Source organism: Aegilops tauschii, chromosome 5 (genome assembly GCF_002575655.3).
Source record: "Aegilops tauschii subsp. strangulata cultivar AL8/78 chromosome 5, Aet v6.0, whole genome shotgun sequence".
Lineage (NCBI taxonomy): Eukaryota > Viridiplantae > Streptophyta > Magnoliopsida > Poales > Poaceae > Aegilops > Aegilops tauschii.
This window is the reverse complement of record NC_053039.3, coordinates 550,841,444-550,860,359: the sequence shown is the minus strand read 5'-3', so window position 1 is coordinate 550,860,359 and position 18,916 is coordinate 550,841,444. Positions and strand designations below refer to the sequence as shown.

General features: G+C 46.5%; 2 protein-coding genes across 2 annotated transcripts; both read left to right on the top strand.

Moving 5' to 3' along the window:
- The first annotated feature begins 632 nt into the window (after positions 1–632).
- Positions 633–1,561, top strand: LOC109754584 (cell number regulator 10). The gene is made up of 2 exons (XM_020313498.4): positions 633–820; positions 927–1,561. Exons 1-2 carry the CDS (start codon positions 715–717, stop codon positions 1,295–1,297), a joined length of 477 nt encoding a protein of 158 aa, XP_020169087.1. The 5' UTR covers positions 633–714; the 3' UTR covers positions 1,298–1,561.
- A 4,154-nt stretch (positions 1,562–5,715) lies between these two features.
- LOC109754585 (cell number regulator 10) lies at positions 5,716–6,401 on the top strand. Its single transcript, XM_020313499.4, has one exon. It carries the CDS (start codon positions 5,794–5,796, stop codon positions 6,259–6,261), a length of 468 nt encoding a protein of 155 aa, XP_020169088.1. The 5' UTR covers positions 5,716–5,793; the 3' UTR covers positions 6,262–6,401.
- The last annotated feature ends 12,515 nt before the right edge of the window (positions 6,402–18,916 follow it).

Sequence of the window (18,916 nt, the reverse complement as noted above, 5' to 3'; positions counted from 1 at the left end):
CCGCCGTTATCGGCATTTGTTTCTTTTTTATTTTCTCTTTCATTTTTTTTCGCGTGACTGTGTTGTTTCCGCCCCAGCACCTATCATTGGTTGTCTCGGATGGTTGCTTTGTAATACAAAGCGAGGGGGACCTTTTTTCGTCAAACTTCATTTAAACAAAACAATTGCATCTGCTGTAGTTTGGAAATTACACATGTTATTTCTCTCTCGAGCAGATAGGAAAAAAATAAACGAACAAAATTACACAAACACGTACACGGCGAAGTATTGTTCTGATGAAAAAAAGTCAATTGACCGTGTTATTAGTGGAGCATATAGTACCTGTTACCACACGCTGAAGAAACGATCAGATCAGATCAGACAGATTACAAGTCTACGGGTGAGCTTCGCGGCAGCTGGCTGTCACCTTCAACGACGTACACTCCTGTATAGAGTATGGACGTACGGCTCATTCGGGTCAAGGGAACGCCGCTTTGACTCGAGGCTAATTTTCCTTGTGCTTATCACCAATCAAACGTGGATGGATTAATTACCATACTGAACAATTCGGGACAGTGCAAAAATTCAAACCCACCGCCTCGATCCTAAGCCAGTAGCCACGACCTATATATAAGCATCCCATGGCGCCCATTCCCAGCACAGGACACCAGCTAGCGACATCGATCAAACACAAAGAGCTCATCAGATCTTTCGAGTTCACCGGCCGTTGTCGAGATGAAGCCCGCCGCGCAGCTGGTCACCGGCGTCCCCGTCGGTGGCCCCCCCGCCCCAGCCGCCTGGTCCTCCGGCCTCTTCGACTGCTTCGACGACTGCGGCCTCTGTACGCGCATATATATACCCTACCTCTCATGCCAATCATCCTCCAACTCATCTCCATGTGTCTCAATCGCCAGGAAATGCATGTCTAATACATATGATCTGTGCAGGTTGCCTGACTTGCTGGTGCCCGTGCATCACGTTCGGGAAGGTGGCGGAGATAGTGGACAGGGGCTCGACGTCGTGCGGCACCAGCGGGGCGCTCTACGCGCTCCTGTGCTCGCTCACGGGGTGCCACTGGATCTACTCCTGCACCTATAGGTCCAAGATGCGCGCCCAGTACGCGCTCCCGGACGAGCCCTGCTGCGACTGCTGCGTCCACTTCTGCTGCGAGCCCTGCGGCCTCATCCAGCAGTACAAGGAGCTCAAGGCCCGTGGCTACGACCCCGACATCGGCTGGCACCTCAACGTGGAGCGCGGCAACGGCGGCGCCGGTGCTGGCGGCGTCAACCCGCCCGGCATGCAGGAGATGGGCCGCTAGATCGTCCAACTCTGCCGTACGTGTGAATGGAGGATCGGTCGAGCAAGTTTTCGTCGTACTTGGTATTATTGCATAGTATAGTACGTACTAGCTTTGTTAAGTTCTGCACGTGGAGGAGTGTTGTATATGGTGGCGTGATGAGTGGCTGTCAGGAGTGGGAGGAGGAGCAAGGGGAAACGAGTATGCCGCAATGTATTTTGTTCATTGTAGTGTATATTTGTATTCTGTTCATTGTATTGTGTATTGTATATTTGTACAAACAAATCGAGCAAAGGACAAGATCTCTCCTCTTATACTAGGCCGAAAAATATTCTTATCTGTTTTTTTTTTGCGAGAAAACTTTCGACCTATTCACCATCAATCATGACACTACAATGAGCACCAAAAATAATAAAATTTTCGTCCAGATACGCAGACCACCTAGTGACGATACAAGCACAGGAGCGAGCCGAAAGCGCGCAGCCGTCATCACACATCCCTCGGCGGAGCCGGGCATACTTGTTGTCGTAGACGGTCAGGAAACCATCATGTTAAGACTCCATAGGACCAGCGCATAAGAATAGCAACCGCCGCCAATGAAGAGAAGTGTAGATCCAAAGGATACAACCGAAAGGCACACTAACATAGACAAACGAAGAGCGAATCCGAGCGGATCCACCAAAGACAAGCGCCGACCGAATTCCACAACATCCGCCGGAGATACACCTCCACACACGCCTTTCGACGATGCTAGACGCACCACAAAAATGGAGGATAGGTAGGAAGAACCTTATTCCATCTTACAGGAGCGGCTGCCATCTTGTCTTCCCGAGCAGGACAGAAACAAACCCTAGCAAAATTCAAATTAACATATAAAAACAGACCCCTCCCGTCGGTACGGGCCGGGATCCACCACGGCCTCATGGCCCTCAGGCCACAGGAGATGTGGCAGATCGGTGGCACCGCCGACGAGAGGCGTAAACCCTAGTTGTCCGGTTCGCTTGGAGGAGAGGCGAAGGGGTAAGCCGCCCTCACATCCATTGCAAATTACCACCGAATTCTAACCATCTTTGTTAGCAGAAAATATCAAAGTGCATAGATGATGCCTATGTAACTGTTTCAGCCCTTTTACCTTTCAAAGTCAAATAATGTGTACCTAATCTTGTTCCTGAGATATATTAAACTTGTTGTTAATGGTATATAAGTTCACACTGAAAATAACATCACATGGTTGTCACATGAGAAATGCACCGCGCCTAGTGTTTGGGCATAAGTTGAGTGCTACTTCTCGGGTACTCGGTTTCAGCCCACTGTAAGATGAGTACCCACCAAAAATACAAATCAACTATAGGGCCCTCGTCCTTGACCAGAGTAAACTGAGTAGCGCTTGAAAAATACCTGGCTTACAAAGATAAGTCGGCATATTTCACAAAAAACACTCGGCTTACACACGAGGCTTGGCAAAGCACCTGGCACGGGGCCATCCTCACCGCACTTGACGACTCCGTGACAACAAACACTACAAGTGTTCTTTAGCGTCACAATCTCCATACATCTGCCTTCTTTTAATGCCAAATTCAAGCCGAGTGCTCGAAAGAAAGCACTCGGCTTAGCCTTGTGCCCCTTCATCATCATCACTCCTGTTTTATAAAGGATTCCGTGCGTGGCTGGCTCAGTTGTAACCCTAGCCATCTCGCCACTGCCACTGCACCGCCTTCTCGTCTCCGCTCACCCTGCTCCACGTATCTCCCGGCCGTCTCCCTTGCGAGCTAGTCCCCCACCGCTCCTCCTTTGGGTGGCACTTCGGCAATCTCCCTACGGGCCCCGAACGACCCCCTCTACCACCTGCTCCTCCTCCACCCGGCCAACCTCCTCCTCCACCGGCTCATCTCCTCGTCTGACAATAAACTAGTGTGAGCTTCTTCACCATTATTTTCTATTCTTTTATAGGTAAAATGTGAAATGTTTATTGGTTGTTAGTAAGTTATTAGTTAGTAGTTGTTAGTATTAGTTACTATTGTTAGTAGCTAGCTATTTAGTTAATCTTGTGTATAATTAATAAAATGTGCTACGTGTGTGTGGGGGGGGGGGGGGGCAGAGAGTGAGGTAGTTGTTTTTTTAACACGATATAGACGCAGACACCCAGACATATGCACACACACTCACCCCTATGAACGCACGCATGTACACACTGCCCCTATGAGCATTTTCGAGAGAAGGAGCCAGGTATATCATCTTGAGATTGATGAAGTCGCCACAGACGTCTTCGTAGTCAACGGGAACATCTCCTCCCATTGAACGCACATCGCCCAAAGTGCTGAAATAAATCCAGAGATATGCGAAAACCGGTGTCAAGTCTAGAACGTCAACTCTGATGGGCTTGGGATATCACTGTCCTCCTAACCATCCAACCACAGGTTGGTTCGCATTGAGGTAGTAGTTGTGAGTATTAATTAGTATTGTTAGTTGCTAGCTATTTCGTTTGTGGTTTATATATAGTGCTATGTTACATGTTGATTTATTATTTGTGATGAATGATGGCATGCATGCTTGTATAATATTGTGAAGATGGGCGAAAATGCGGGATGAAAGGGGTGCTTATTTTTCTTTTTCTTTTTTGAGGAACCGGCAGGACCACTGCCTATTTTCATTAAGAGAGGAAGAGGTGAAACCTTATGTACACAGGGTTGCACGTTTTGCGGGAAAACGTGGCTGAAACTGCTAATAAAAAGGTACCATGGTATAATTAGCCAATGCCCGTAGTCGGCACGGCACCTACAAACGCGGCGTGCCGTTGCGTGATGTCCTCGTAAGCCAACATCGCCACTTCACGGTGACTCATGCGATGTCCCATGAAGACTCGTCTATTTCTCTCTTTCTAGATATTCCAGATGGTATAGATAAGTCTACCACTCCGGCGTTTGCATGTCTTCTTGGACTCGTTCCTTAACATCCCATCCCACCAGTTGGAGATGCCGACGGGCTCAGCAGAAAGTTAGCCATTGGGAGATCTTCGTTTGTCCAGTTGATCACTTGGTTCCGTACCATGACCGAGAAAGGGCAGTCTTTGCACAACCGGGTCGCAGTCTTTGGCGCCTGTAGGCATAGCTGACATCACGGGTCGTGTGTCCAGCCCTGGGTTGCAAGCATGTCCGCCGTGCGAATACGCCCATGAAGGGAGAGCCAGGCGAAGAACTTGCACTTTGGCTCCGTGTCTGCCGACCAAATCTTACCGAGTCAAAAGTGGGATATGAACCATAGAACTGGACCGCATAGACGGATGCCGCAGAGTAAACGCCATCAGTGATCAACTTGCACGAAATGAAGTCCACCTGTTTTTTTTTTTTTGAGAGATGGAGTCCGCCTGGTTGGGAGTGAGTTGAAGCTGACTGACCCACTCCCAAAGGGATACATACTCTCCCAACTGCTGCTTGAGGCGTACCCGAGAAGCAATGTGGTCAAATTGACGAAGATAAAGGATATCACTTCCTGCCTTCCTGGTATGACACCTGAAAGGGCTGGAAGGCGGTCCCCGTGGCCCCACGCGCCCGCGAGCCAGGGCCGCGTTGGTCCCATAGGCACCCTTTGCAAGTGCCCCTTCTTTATTGATCTAAAACCCTTCGTCATATTTATCAAAGATTTTTTTGCAATGAGCTTTGATAGTCAGCGCTAATCTATCAGAATGCGTACGCTGAATAAACTGTTGTCGAGCTTAGCAATATTAATTTGTGCAACAGGCCAACTACAAGATGTAGATGGCATAGTTTAGGGACAGATTTAATGATTGATCTGCCAGGAAACAATTATCCGTGCGTGCGTATGTACTCTTACGTCGGACTTGAAAGTTTGCACAACAAACAATTATATTTGGGGTTAGCTGAGACGTACGTGAGAGTGAGAGGCTGGCTTAAAAAGCACAATCATATACGGAGTTGGTACTTAATCAACAAGTCAAGCCATATGAACGGGGAAGAAAACCAGCGCGCACGTAGTAGTTGAAACTAGGCAAAACAATTTGCATCTGCCGTAGTTTGGTAATTAATACGCACGTTATTCCCTCTCGAGCAATAAGAAGAAGAAAACGAACAAAATTACACAAACGCGCAGACGGCGAAGAATTTTCCAGTTGAAAAAAAATCAATTAGCCGTGTTATTACTTATTAGTGGAGTATACAGTACCACACGCTGAAGAAATGTTCTCGTAAAAAAAAAGATTACAAGTCTACGGTGTGAGCTTCGGGGCAGCTTGGCTGTCACCTTCAACGACTTAGACATGTATAGAGTATGTACGCACGGCTAGTTCGGGTCAAGGGAACGCCTCTCTGACCTGCAGCTAATTTTCCTGGTGCTTATCACCAAGCAAACGCATATGGATTAATTAACGTTCGTACCCACCCCCGCCGGATCACCACCTATATATAAGCACCCCAACCTTGCCCATTCCCGGCACCACAGCTAGCCAGATACATCATCAACACACAAAGACCTCATCACATCTTTCCAGTTCACCGGCCGTTATGGAGATGAAGCCCGCCGCGCAGCCGGTCACCGGCGTCCCCGTCGGCGCGGCGCCGGCCGCCTGGTCCTCCGGCCTCTTCGACTGCTTCGACGACTGCGGCCTCTGCTGCGTGACCTACTGGTGCCCGTGCATCACCTTCGGCAAGGTGGCGGAGATCGTGGACAGGGGCTCCACGTCGTGCGGCACCAGCGGCGCGCTGTACGCGCTCCTGTGCTCGCTCACGGGCTGCCAGTGGATCTACTCGTGCACCTACCGCTCCAAGATGCGCGCCCAGTACGCGCTCCCGGACGCGCCCTGCTGCGACTGCTGCGTCCACTTCTGCTGCGAGCCATGCGCGCTCGTGCAGCAGTACAAGGAGCTCAAGGCCCGCGGCTACGACCCCGAGATCGGCTGGCACCTCAACATGGAGCGCCGCGCCGGCGCCGGCGCCGTCAACCCGCCGGGCGTTCAGGAGATGGGCCGCTAGCTGGCTAGCTGCTCGAACTCAGCTGCTGCTTTATTATTGCCATTTCTGTTTGCGTCTTTTATGTTTGATAAATTGTTGATATATTGTATTAGTACGTAGTAACTTGTGTGAGTATGTTGGATAGTGATGTGATGACTTGATGTTTTGCTCTTGCAACTTCAATAATGTTTTGGTTTGCTATAAGTGCACACACCGTGCACCAGAGTTATGAGTTGATGTCAGGAGTGGGAGGATTACCAGAACGTGTGTCGTCCCTAATGCCTCCATGCACTTTTTCAATGTACTTTATATTTGCATTTTATTCATTGTATTGTATACTATACTCCCTCTGTTCCAAAATATAAGGTGTATTAGTTTCTTCAAAAATCAACCAAGTCCATGTTTGACCAAGTGTCTAGAAAAATATATCAATATCTACAATACCAAAAAATTTATCATTTGATCCATCATGAAAAGCATGTTCATATATTATCTAGTAGGTATTGCAAATGTTGATATTTTACTCTCTAATCTTGGTCAAACATACAACTGTTTGACTTGCAGGAAAATTGATACACTTATATTTTTGAAATGGATGGAGTATTTGTTTAAAAAAAAGAGCAAACTGCGGGCTTTTTGTCCTTTTATTAGGCCGAAAAAGATTTGACCAGCCAAAAATATCAAGTACATATGATGCCTTATTAGTTATCTAAGTTTGTTTTTCATCCCTTTTACCTTTCAAAATCAACCATGCACCTAATCCCGTTGCTGAGATATTAAACAAATGTTGGTAGCATATAATTTCACACTGAGAATAACAGGCATGTGTGTCATCAATCATGCCGCAGGTATAATGTGAGTTAAAAAGGCTAACCCAATAGGAGGAATAGGTGTGCTGCTTTTCAAGAAGAGTGGAACATACGAGTTTGGGGGCTTCAGCTCTGGTGGTGATGATGCCTCATAAACTAGTGCAACGGGGAGGAGCCAAGTGGAGTTTAATTAGGGCAGAAACAGATCCGATATATCAAACTCGCTCTTGATGATCCCAATATTGCGCCGACATTCCCTTAGGAGGTAGCCTGAGGAACTATCATTCCCTACAAGAGTGAACGCTACGATCTGGGAGTGTTTCTTCAAAGGAAAACACTCCCAACGAACGCCCGAGAATTGCCATGCCAAAATAGATATATTTGCCATGCTATTGACATGTTGCGAAAAAAAGGCAATGGTAGTAGAAATATTGTGAGGAATTTGTCAGGCTGCAGGAGAGTAATTGACATGCGTTTGCAGAGATTTTTCATGACGATAACATGGAAAATTGTCATCCTATAAAAGAAAATTTCTAATTTCTTCAAGGTTTGCCATCCTCGTAGAACAAAATTGTCATGCTATACCAATAGGACCTGGTGAAAATTGTCATGTTCCAAGAAATGGAATTTGCATCTTACATGTGTTCGCTCAGATTGACATCCAGAGCCACCCATTTAGTGTCATTAGCTTGTAACTCGCTCAGCAGGTTGCATGGGACCGATCATTGATTGCCACGTGTCTTGCTTTAAGCTTTGTACACAAAAGTTGAACATGTCACGGTGTGTTCGCTAAAAAAACCTCAAAGTTGACATCAGATCGTTAACATTTAAGGATATTTAACCCTAGTTAGCAAGCACACACCACCAATATCTACCACTAGGCTACAATCCAGGTCATAAAAGAAATTTTGCTCCTCACAAGATAGAATTGAACGATGCTTCATCGCAGTACTAGTTGTACCGCCAAAGAAGAAGACCATGATATAAAAAATGCAAACTCTAGGATACTAGCATCTGAGTCGGCATTTAAGAAGAAATGGTAGCCACGGGCATTGAACTCAGGCGGGCAAGGCGTAGACACGCACTGCTATCCACTTGAGCTTTGCTATGTTCTCATAATAACGAAAGAAAAAAGGGAACAAACCAAAACACAAGTAACTCCCTAACATCAGCCACGAAGACCAGGCAGGATGAGGGTAAAGTTAGAAGATACATATTCCAGAGGCAGTTCTCTCCACCGCCGAGACGCCAACACCAAAAAACACAAAACTAACAAAGAAAAGATATCTAAACTTTGTTTGAAAAAGAAAACCTAAATTTTCATGACGGTAACCCCTATTTGTCACTCTCTACGACAAAATGCCGAGTAAACGCATAAACGTAGAGACTTGGGCTGACCCATGTACACACGAGGGGCCTACTGGTTTTGACGTGATATCTTCTGTTCGTTGGCAATTTTTCCCTGTTTTTCGCGAAGGTGTAGCTCGGGCATCTTTTCTGTTCGCCTAGTATTTTTTTTCTGTTTTTATATTTCCTCGGTTCTGCTAGATTTTAATTTTTTTATTTAACATATTTTAAAATACATGAAAAATATCTCAATTCAAGATGTTTTCCCAATTTTTGAGAATATTTTTTAAATTTAAAACAAAATTGAGATGCACAAACTTTTTTTTATTCAAACCAATTTGAAAACTTGAACATTTTAAAACTCTAGAATACTTTTCCATTAACTTTTTTAATTCATTTTATTTTTAGTCTTACGGTTTTTTAGCCTTTCTACTGCAGCTTTTGTTTTCGAGAAAACCAGTTTAAGGGTTTGAGAAAACCAATTATAAAGCCATACCCTTTTTTTAGTCTAACTATAAAGCCATGCCTTTTTTTAAGAATCCTAAAGCTGTGCCCATTCGCTAATGAGTGCGGAGCGCCTACATGGGCCGGCCCATTCGCTAACTCTTTGTGCGTTTGCCAAGGCACTCTCTGCATGGAACTAGTTGCGCATCACTGCCATCGCTCGCTAGAAACTTTTAATTTGCGAACGAAGGAAATACATTAAAAAGGTTTCAAAACAGTAGCAGTATTATGCCCCTCTTGCTAGTTTGACTTGTGTCGCCATCAACGTACATCTTCCGAGTAGTACTCCCTCCTTTCCGGTTTATAGGGCTTAAATCTGAAATCTTATCAACCAAGGTGGTGAGTGGAGGAATGTATCTCGTAGTTCACAAATTTATTCAAACTTTAATCTGCATTAATTGCAGTGTGTATGCATGGATGACCACTAGTAAGTAGGAATGGTTACATGCATTGATTGGTTTCTTTTACTAATCCTTGCATCCATCAATTTAATGCACCTTGAAATGTGAACATGTGGTGGAACAAGTGAAAATGAGACTTATAATATGAAAAGAACCAAAAAGACGAGACCAATAAACCAAAAAGGAGGGAGTAACTTGTTGCCGCTTCCTTTCGTGCGCCTAATATTTTGACCAGCACTACAGTGAAAGACGACATCGGCCAGCTGACACGGCCGGCATCGGCAAGTACGACCGATGGATGCAGGACAGCGAGTGAAGTCTGAAATAAACCCTGAAGTTGTAGAGGCCGACGCAAATGAACCATCATCTTCAAATCCCTGAAATTGATACCCTGTATTTACAAATCCCAGTTGATCCCGACCCTGCATGACTAAAATGTTATTTGGTGCAATAGGAAAGATGTGATCCCAGCCGGGATTGATTTCTACTGCGACTTACTACGTGGGCCCACTTGTAATATGCATCACCTCAAAAGTACACTTGCTAGCTAGCCTGTCAGGTGCGGTGCAGCGGCGATAACAACGGCGCCGATGAGCTCCTCAACAGCGTGTTCACCTGGGACTCGTACGTCCGACCTCATAACGACGGGACCGGCTCGGCCATTGACGCCATTATGGATGAGCTAGAGGTAGCGATCATAGACGCCATCAAGCCTTGCCGTATACCAAGCCGACGTCCCGTAGGCTGCACTCATGTCCGTCTGTCCACAGGCATGCATGTACGCATCTACGCGTCCATCCAGCCGTTGGCCGCACTGTTGCTCACTGACCGCGTAGCCGTTTGGCTCGGCTCGCTGGTAGCCGCGGCGCCGTGCTTGGTTTTGTGCCCGGCGCCACTTGCTTCATGCAGTTGCTCGCACCTACGCACCGCCCACCGCGTGCCTCCCGTCCCACTGGTCGCGCATGTCACCGGCCGGCTCGCTGTGGTCGAGTCGCGTGCTGGCCATCGCGCCCCGCTGGCGCGCGCTGGCCGCCGCGTCTCGCCACGCATGCAGGACGGCGACCGCCAGGCCTCAGCTGCATCGCATGTGAGCTCCGCTGGCCACGACGCGCTCTACCGAAACCGAGACCCCGCCGCCCGCCTCGTAGGAAAATATAGAGGGATCGGCAGTGGAGAGGGAAAGGGGGATCGGGGACGAAGAGGGACTAATATGACTTGTGGACCTATACTTGAGAGCAGCGGATAAACCCGGCTGAGATCGTTTCTATTCCCAATGCGCCAAACATGTATAGGGTTAAAATAGACCGGGATCAAAGAGATTAGGGTACCAATTTCCGGGATTTAAAGATGAGATTTGCGTCCGCCTCTATAAAGTCAAGGTTTATTGCAGACTTTACTCCAGGACAGCCGGTCAGGGGACCGTGCGTGTTCGAGCCGTACGTCAAGCTGGCCGCGACGGGAATGTGCAGTGTGGCACGAAACTGGACCCGACGCGTCACGTGACCTGAGTGCCCCCGCAGGAAAGAGCACAGAAACTGCGTCCAACTTGCATGGACGAGCTGGTGGCCGGGTCTATGACGTGCATGTGTGGCGGTAGGAACTCATTTGACGACCTCAATTAGTTTGCACGCAGGTGATCTTGGTGCGAGTACGTCTCGCCTGTGGGTAGCTCTCGTCCTGCACAAAGACCGTGGCAGATGCGCCAAACATATACTCCCTTCGAACCACGATACTTATTTTAGATCGGAAAGAGTACTAACTAAAAAAAACTCCTAGAGAGAGAGAACCGTGACAGTCTCCAATCTTTCAGAGTTTTTTTAGGGTACCAATCTTTCAGAGTTTTAGTACCGAATATGACGTTTTTATTTGCAGATTATGTGTTTGTGCAGCTGGTATTCACGAGCACATTCTGCACCCTCCCTTCCATAATATAAGAACGCTTTTGATAGTGTAGTGTCAAATGCGCTCTTATATTATCGGATGGAGAGAGTAATATCGATAATTGATCTGATAGAAACAGTACTAATTGAACGTCTATGTACTCGTATTGAGCCTGAAAGTTGGCGCAAAATGAAAACAATTAGTGTACATAACAGGGCTCTTTAGAATAATGGTCAGCTAGCTACCCGCTAAATAAAGCAATTAGCTTAGGAATTAGCTGAGACTGAGAGCGAGAACACAATCAATCCCGCTCGGGGTGGAGTACCACCTCCTCCAGCCGCCCTTCCCCCACCCCGCGCTGAATCTTGAGGTGACTGCCACGCCTCATGCAAGCGGTGTTGCGGGTGCCGCTCCCCCCGTGGTCCATCTCCCCCGCACCCCGGCATTGGTCTTCCTTGCCCTGCTCGTGGTGGAGAACCACCTCATCCAGCCCCCTACCCTCCTCCCACTTCAAATCACCGGCTGCTCTACCTCGGCCAGCCCTTGACCTCCAGTGATTGCTGCAGCCAGATCCACCGGTGTCTGCCTCTCCCGGTAGCTTGGTCCAGCCATGCCTCGCTCTTTCTCAGGCTGGTTGGTGCGGCGGTTCTGGGCAGTTGGTGGCGGCTCGTGTGTGCAGCGCGATTGGTGGAGGGTCCGGCGGCGCCCGATGTCTCCTTCGTTCGATGACAAGCAGAACTTGCCTCCCTGCGTTAGTAAGTCCAACGAGCATTTTGGTCCCCACAAGTCCAAATCCTGATCCGGCGGCAGTGGGATTGTTCGGTCATAGGCCTGGGCAAAATCATTGAACAAATACCAGCGGCAGCGACACCTGTGGGTGTTGTCCCCTTCTTGTAGGCGCTGCCATGGCCTTCTCCGTGCCCCTCCTCGAGCATCGGGGAAAACCCTTGAAGGAAATATGCTAGGCAATAATAAAGTTGTTATTTATATTTTCTTATATCATGATAAATGTTTATTATTCATGCTAGAATTGTATTAGCCGGAAACTTGGTACATGTGTGGATACATAGACAAAACAGTATCCCTAGTAAGCCCCTACTAGGCTAGCTCGTTAATCAAAAATGGTTAAGTTTCTTAACCATAGACATGTGTTGTCATTTGATTAACATGATCACATCATTAGGAGAATGATGTGATGGACAAGACCCATTCGTTAGCTTAGCATAATGATCGTTAAGTTTTATTGCTATTGCTTTCTTCATGACTTATACATGTTCCTTTGACTATGAGATTGTGCAACTCCCGAATACCGGAGGAATACCTTGTGTGCTATCAAACGTCACAACGTAAATGGGTGATTATAAAGATGATCTACAGGTATCTCCGAAGGTGTTTTGTTGGGTTGGCATAGATCGAGATTAGGATTTGTCACTTCGAGTATCGGAGAGGTATCTCTGGGCCCTCTCGGTAATGCACATCATAATAAGCCTTGCAAGCAATGTGATTAATGAGTTAGTTACGGGATGAAGCATTACGGAACGAGTAAACAGACTTGCCGGTAACGAGATTGAACTAGGTATGAGGATACCGACGATCGAATCTCGGGCAAGTAACATACCGATGACAAAGGGAATGACGTATGTTGTCATAACGGTTCGACCGATAAAGATCTTCGTAGAATATGTGGGAGCCAATATGAGCATCCAGGTTACGCTATTGGTTATTGACCGGAGGGGTATCTCGGTCATGTCTACATAGTTCTCGAACCCGTAGGGTCCGCACACTTAACGTTCGATGACGATTTGTATTATGAGTTATGTGTTTTGGTGAACGAAGATTGTTCGGAGGCCCGGATGAGATCACGGACATGACGAGGAGTCACGAAATGGTCAAGAGGTAAAGATTGATATATTGGATGATAGTATTCGAACACCGGAAGTGTTCCGAAGTGCATCAGATACATATCGGAGTACCAGGGGGTTACCGGAACCCCCCGGGGGAAAGATATGGGCCATATGGGCCATAAGGGGGAGGCAAGGCAGCCCACAAGGGGTGGCGCCCCCCATGGGGACTCCGAATTGGACTAGGGGAGGGGGCGCGGCCCCCCTTTCCTTCTCCTTCTCCCTCTCCGGTAAAAGGAAGGGGGGGGGGTCCAAATTGGACTTGGAGTCCTAGTAGGACTCCTCCCCACTTGGGAGCGCGCCTAGGGCCGGCCTCCTCTCCCTCCCTCCTTTATATAGGGGGGTGGGGGGGCACCTCTAAGGCACATCAATTGTTCTTAGCCGTGTGGGGTGCCCCCCTCACCGTTTACTCCTCCGGTCATATTGTCGTAGTGCTTAGGCGAAGCCCTGCGCAGATAACTTCACCACGCCGTCGTGCTGACGAAACCCTCCCTCGACACTTTGCTGGATCAAGAGTTCGAGGGACGTCATCGAGCTGAACATGTGCAGAACTCGGAGGTGCCGTACGTTCGGTGCTTGATCGGTTGAATCGAGAAGACGTTCGACTACATCAACCGCGTTAAGCTAACGCTTTCGCTTTCGGTCTATGAGGGTACGTGGACACACTCTCCCCCTCTCTTTGCTATGCATCTCCTAGATAGATCTTGCATGAGCATAGGAATTGTTTTCGAAATTGCATGCTACATTTCTCAACAGTGGCATCCGAGCCAGGTCTATGCTTAGATGATATGCACGAGTAGAACACAAAGAGTTGCGGGAGATGATAGGCATACTGCTTACCACCAACATCTTATTTTGATTCGGCGATATTGTTGGATGAAGCGGCCCGGACCAACCTTACATGACCGCGTTCATGAGACCGGTTCCACCAACAGACATGCTACTTGTTTTGCATAATGGTGGCTGGCGGGTGTCTGTTTCTCCAACTTTAGTCGAATCGAATTTGACTACGACCCGTCCTTGTTGAAGGTTAAAACAACAAACTTGACGAAACATCGTTGTGGTTTTGATGCGTAGGTAAGAACGATTCTTACTAGAAGCCCGTAGCAGCCACGTAAAACTTGCAACAACAAAGTAGATGACGTCTAACTTGTTTTTGCAGGGCTTGTTGTGATGTGATATGGTCAAGACATGATGTGATATACGTTGTTGTATGAGATGATCATGTTTTGTAACAGTTATCGGCAACTGGCAGTAGCCTTATGGTTGTCGATTTATTGTATGAGATGCACACGCCATGTAATTGCTTTACTTTATCACTATACGTTAGTGATAGTTGTAGAAGCAATAGTTGGCGAGACGACCACGACGCTACGATGGTGATCAAGGTGTCCAGCCGGTGACAATGGAGATCATGACGGTTCTTTGGAGATGGAGAAAAAGCACAAGATGATGATGGCCATATCATGTCACATATTTTGAGTGCATGTGATGTTGATCTTTTATGCATCTTATTTTGCTTAGTACGGCGGTAGCAATATAAGATGATCCCTTACTAAAATTTCAAAGTATAATTGTTCTTCCTGAGTATGCACCGTTGCGACAGTTCATCACGCCGAGACACCACGTGATGATCGGGTTTGATAAGCTCTACGTTCACATACAACGGGTGCAAGACAGTTTTGCACGTGCGGAATACTCGGGTTAAACTTGATGAGCCTAGCATGTACAGACATGGCCTCGGAACACTGGAGACCGAAAGGTCGAACGTGAATTATATAGTAGATAGATCAACATAGAGATGTTCACCATTGAAAACTACTCCATCTCACGTGATGATCGGACATGGTTTAGTTGATTTGGATCACGTGATCATTTAGATGACTCGAGGGATGTCTATCTAAGTGGGAGTTCTTTAGTAATATGATTAATTGAACTTAATTTATCATGAACTTAGTCCTGATAGTTTTTGCATATCTATGTTGTAGATCAATGGCCCGTGCTACCGTTCCCTTGAATTTTAATGCATTCCTAGATAAAGCTAAGTTGAAAGATGATGGCAGCAACTACACGGACTGGGTCCGTAACTTGAGGATTATCCTCATTGCTGCACAGAAGAATTATGTCCTTGATGCACCGCTAGGTGCAAGGCCTGCTGCAGGAGCAGATGCTGATGTTATGAACGTCTGGCAAGCTCGATCTGATGACTACTCGATAGTTCAGTATGCCATGCTTTACGGCTTAGAATCTGGACTTCAAAGACGTTTTGAACATCATGGAGCATATGAGATGTTCCAGGAGTTGAAGTTAATATTTCAAGAAAATGCCCGAGTTGAGAGATATGAAGTCTCCAACAAGTTCTATAGCTGCAAGATGGAGGAGAACAGTTCTGTCAGTGAACACATACTCAAAATGTCTAGGTACCATAACCACTTGACTCAGCTGGGAGTTAATCTTCCTGATGATAATGTTATTGACAGAGTTCTTCAATCACTGCTACCAAGATATAAAGGCTTCGTGATGAACTATAATATGCAAGGGATGGAGAAGACTATTCCCGAGCTCTTCGCAATGCTCAAAGCCCCGGAGGTAGAAATCAAGAAGGAGCATCAAGTGTTGATGGTTAACAAGACCACTAGTTTCAAGAAAAAGGGCAAAGGAAAGAAGGGGAACTTGAAGAAGAATGGCAAGAAAGTTGCCACTCCCAGGAAGAAGCCCATGTCTGGACCTAAGCCTGAAACTGAATGCTTCTACTGCAAAGGGATTGGTCACTGGAAGCGGAACTGCCCCAAGTATTTGGTGGATAAGAAGGATGGCAAAGTGAACAAAGGTATATTTGATATACATATTATTGATGTGTACCTTACTAATGCTCGTAGTAGTGCCTGGGTATTTGCTACCTCTTGAGCATGCGTTGGTTTTCCCTTGGAGAGAAAAGGGTGATGCAGCAAAGTAGCGTAAGTATTTCCCTCAGGTTTTGAGAACCAAGGTATCAATCCAGTAGGAGACTACACGCAAATTGCCTAGTAGCTGCACAAACAATTAACAACCTTGCAACCAACGCGATAAAGGGGTTGGCAATCCCTTCACGGTCACTCGCAAAAGTGAGATCTGATAAATATAATAAAGTAAATATTTTTCAAATTTTTTGTATACATTGGGAAGTAAAGGTTACAAAATAAAATAAATAGGAAACTAGAGTTGTAGATCGGAAACTTATATGATGTAAAATAGAAGATTATAAGATCGAAAATAGACCCGGGGGCCATAGGTTTCACTAGCGGCTTCTCTGAAGATAGCATGTATTACGGTGGGTGAACAAATTATTGCCGAGCAATTGATAGAAAAGCGCATAGTTATGAGAATATCTAGGTAATGATCATGAATATAGGCATCACGTCCGTGTCAAGTAGATCGAAACGATTCTGCATCTACTACTATTACTCCACACATCGACCGCTATCCAGCATGCATCTAGAGTATTAAGTTCATAAGAACAGAGTAACGCATTAAGCAAGATGACATGATGTAGAGGGATAAACTCAAGCAATATGATATAAACCCCATCTTTTTATCCTCGATGGCAACAATACAATACGTGCCTTGCTGCCCCTGCTGTCACTGGGAAAGGACACCGCAAGATTGAACCCAAAGCTAAGCACTTCTCCTATTGCAAGAAAGATCAATCTAGTAGGCCAAACCAAACTGATAATTCGAAAGGACTTACAAAGATATCAAATCATGCATATAAGAATTCAGAGAAGAACCAAATATTATCCATAGATAAACTTGATCATAAATCCATAATTCATTGGATCTCGGCAAACACACCGCAAAAAGTATTACATCGAGTAGATCTCCAGGAACATCGAGGAGCATTTTGTATTGAGAATCAAAGAGAGAGAAGAAGCCATCTAGCTAATAACTATGGACCCGAAGGTCTGTGGTAAACTACTCACACATCATCGGAGAGGCTATGGTGTTGATGTAGAAGCCCACCGTGATCGATTCCCCCTCTGGTGGAGCGCCGGAAAAGGCCCCAAGATGGCATCTCACGGGTACAGAAGGTTGCGGCGGTGGAAAAGTGGTTTCGTGGCTCCCCCTGATGTTTTTAGGGTATACGAGTATATATAGGTGAAAGAAGTAGGTCGGTGGAGCTACGAGGGGCCCACGAGGGTGGGGGCGCACCTACCCCCCTGGGCGCGCCCTCCTACCTCGTGGCCGCCTTGTTGCGTCTCTGACTTCCACTCCAAGTCTCCTGGATTGCGTTTGTTCCAAGAAAGATCCTCGCGAAGGTTTCGTTCCGTTTGATATTCCTTTTCTGTGAAACACTGAAATAGGCAAAAAACAGAAACTTGCACTGGGCCTCTGGTTAATAGGTTAGTCCCAAAAATAATATAAAAGAGCATATTAAAGCCCATTAAACATCCAGAATCGATAATATAATAGCATGGAACAATAAAAAAATTATAGATATGTTGGAGACGTATCAAACATCCCCAAGCTTAATTCCTGCTCGTCCTCGAGTAGGTAAATGATAAAAACAGAATTTTTGATGTGCAATTGTAACATCCCAAATTTTCAATTTGGAATGTTATACGTAGATCATTCTTGCATAACATATTTTATTGCATTTTGTTTTGCGATCCTAGAAATTCTATGCAACTCAAGGACCCACGGAGAGAGTTGGGGATTTCATTATTTTCATATTTGGGTTTTCTCAAATTTTGAAAATAGGATCATTTGTTTTAATTATTTTCTCTGCGAAAATATTTCATATCAATTATATGAGAGGGGATAATATGACTTCTCCAAAAATAATGAAATATTGGAGGAAAAATATTAAAAACAACTATTTGATTTTATTTGAACTAGGAAAAATATGCGTTTTTCAAAATTGCATTTTAGGCCCAAATAAATGTTCATCTTGTTCTAAATATTTTATTTAGACGGAAAAAATTTGTTTTGGCATTTTTACATTTTTATTTATTTTTCTAGGATATATTTAAGTTTCGGCGAAATTGATTTTTTTAAATTTTTTTCGCCCGCGGACCGAACTGGGCCGAAGGCCCATCCGGCCCATCTGCCCGCGCCGCCTCGCCCGAGCGTGGCCGAGCCGGACTCCCGCCGGAGTCCGGGCCAACGCCGCCGCCGCCGCCCGGGGGTGCCCCCTCCCCCAAGTCGGACGCCCCCGACCCCTTTAAGTACCCCGCCCGCCGCCACCTCTTCCCCACCCCGAGCCGAGCCGCCCCGCCACCGAACGCCGCCGCCGTCGCCGTTTCGCCGCCGCCGCAGGGAGCCGCCGCCCGCCCGCCCTCACCGCCGCCCCGCCGCCCAACGCCAACCCCGCCGGAGCCCGCCGCCGTCCCGCGCCTCGCCGGAATCCCGCCGGACCCGAGGTAGCCGCCGCCGACGGTCTTTTTCGGAAAATCGATCGGTTTTTTTATAAAAACCCGCGGTTGTTTTTTATATATATAGATCGGTTTAGTTTTTTTTCCCGGTTTATTTATTTTGCGGACGTTCGTCCGTATGTTCGTTTTAACGAACGGTTTTCGCCCGATAGTTACAGACAATGAACGTTCGTTCGTTAGCCTGTTCGTCAGTTTTTCTTTTTCTCGAATTTTTCGCGATTATTTTCGATCGCGATTTCCGATCTGTTTTTCGTTTTAGTATAACTTTTCGCTCGTTTATCGGAATCAGGCGATTCAAGCGCCTAGAGTTTTGTCTCGAAACCCTCTTTCTGTTTAACCAACTTGAACAAGATTTTGGTACTGTAAAATTTGACTTAGGTCCAGACTAGTAAACGAAGCTTGTTTCGTTCGCCGTTTGAGTT

Coding starts and splice junctions, on each gene's coding strand:
- LOC109754584 (XM_020313498.4), top strand. CDS start 715: ATGAAGCCCGCCGCGCAGCTGGTCACCGGCGTCCCCGTCGGTGGCCCC. Junction 821..926: donor CTTCGACGACTGCGGCCTCT/GTACGCGCATAT, acceptor TGATCTGTGCAG/GTTGCCTGACTTGCTGGTGC.
- LOC109754585 (XM_020313499.4), top strand. CDS start 5,794: ATGGAGATGAAGCCCGCCGCGCAGCCGGTCACCGGCGTCCCCGTCGGC.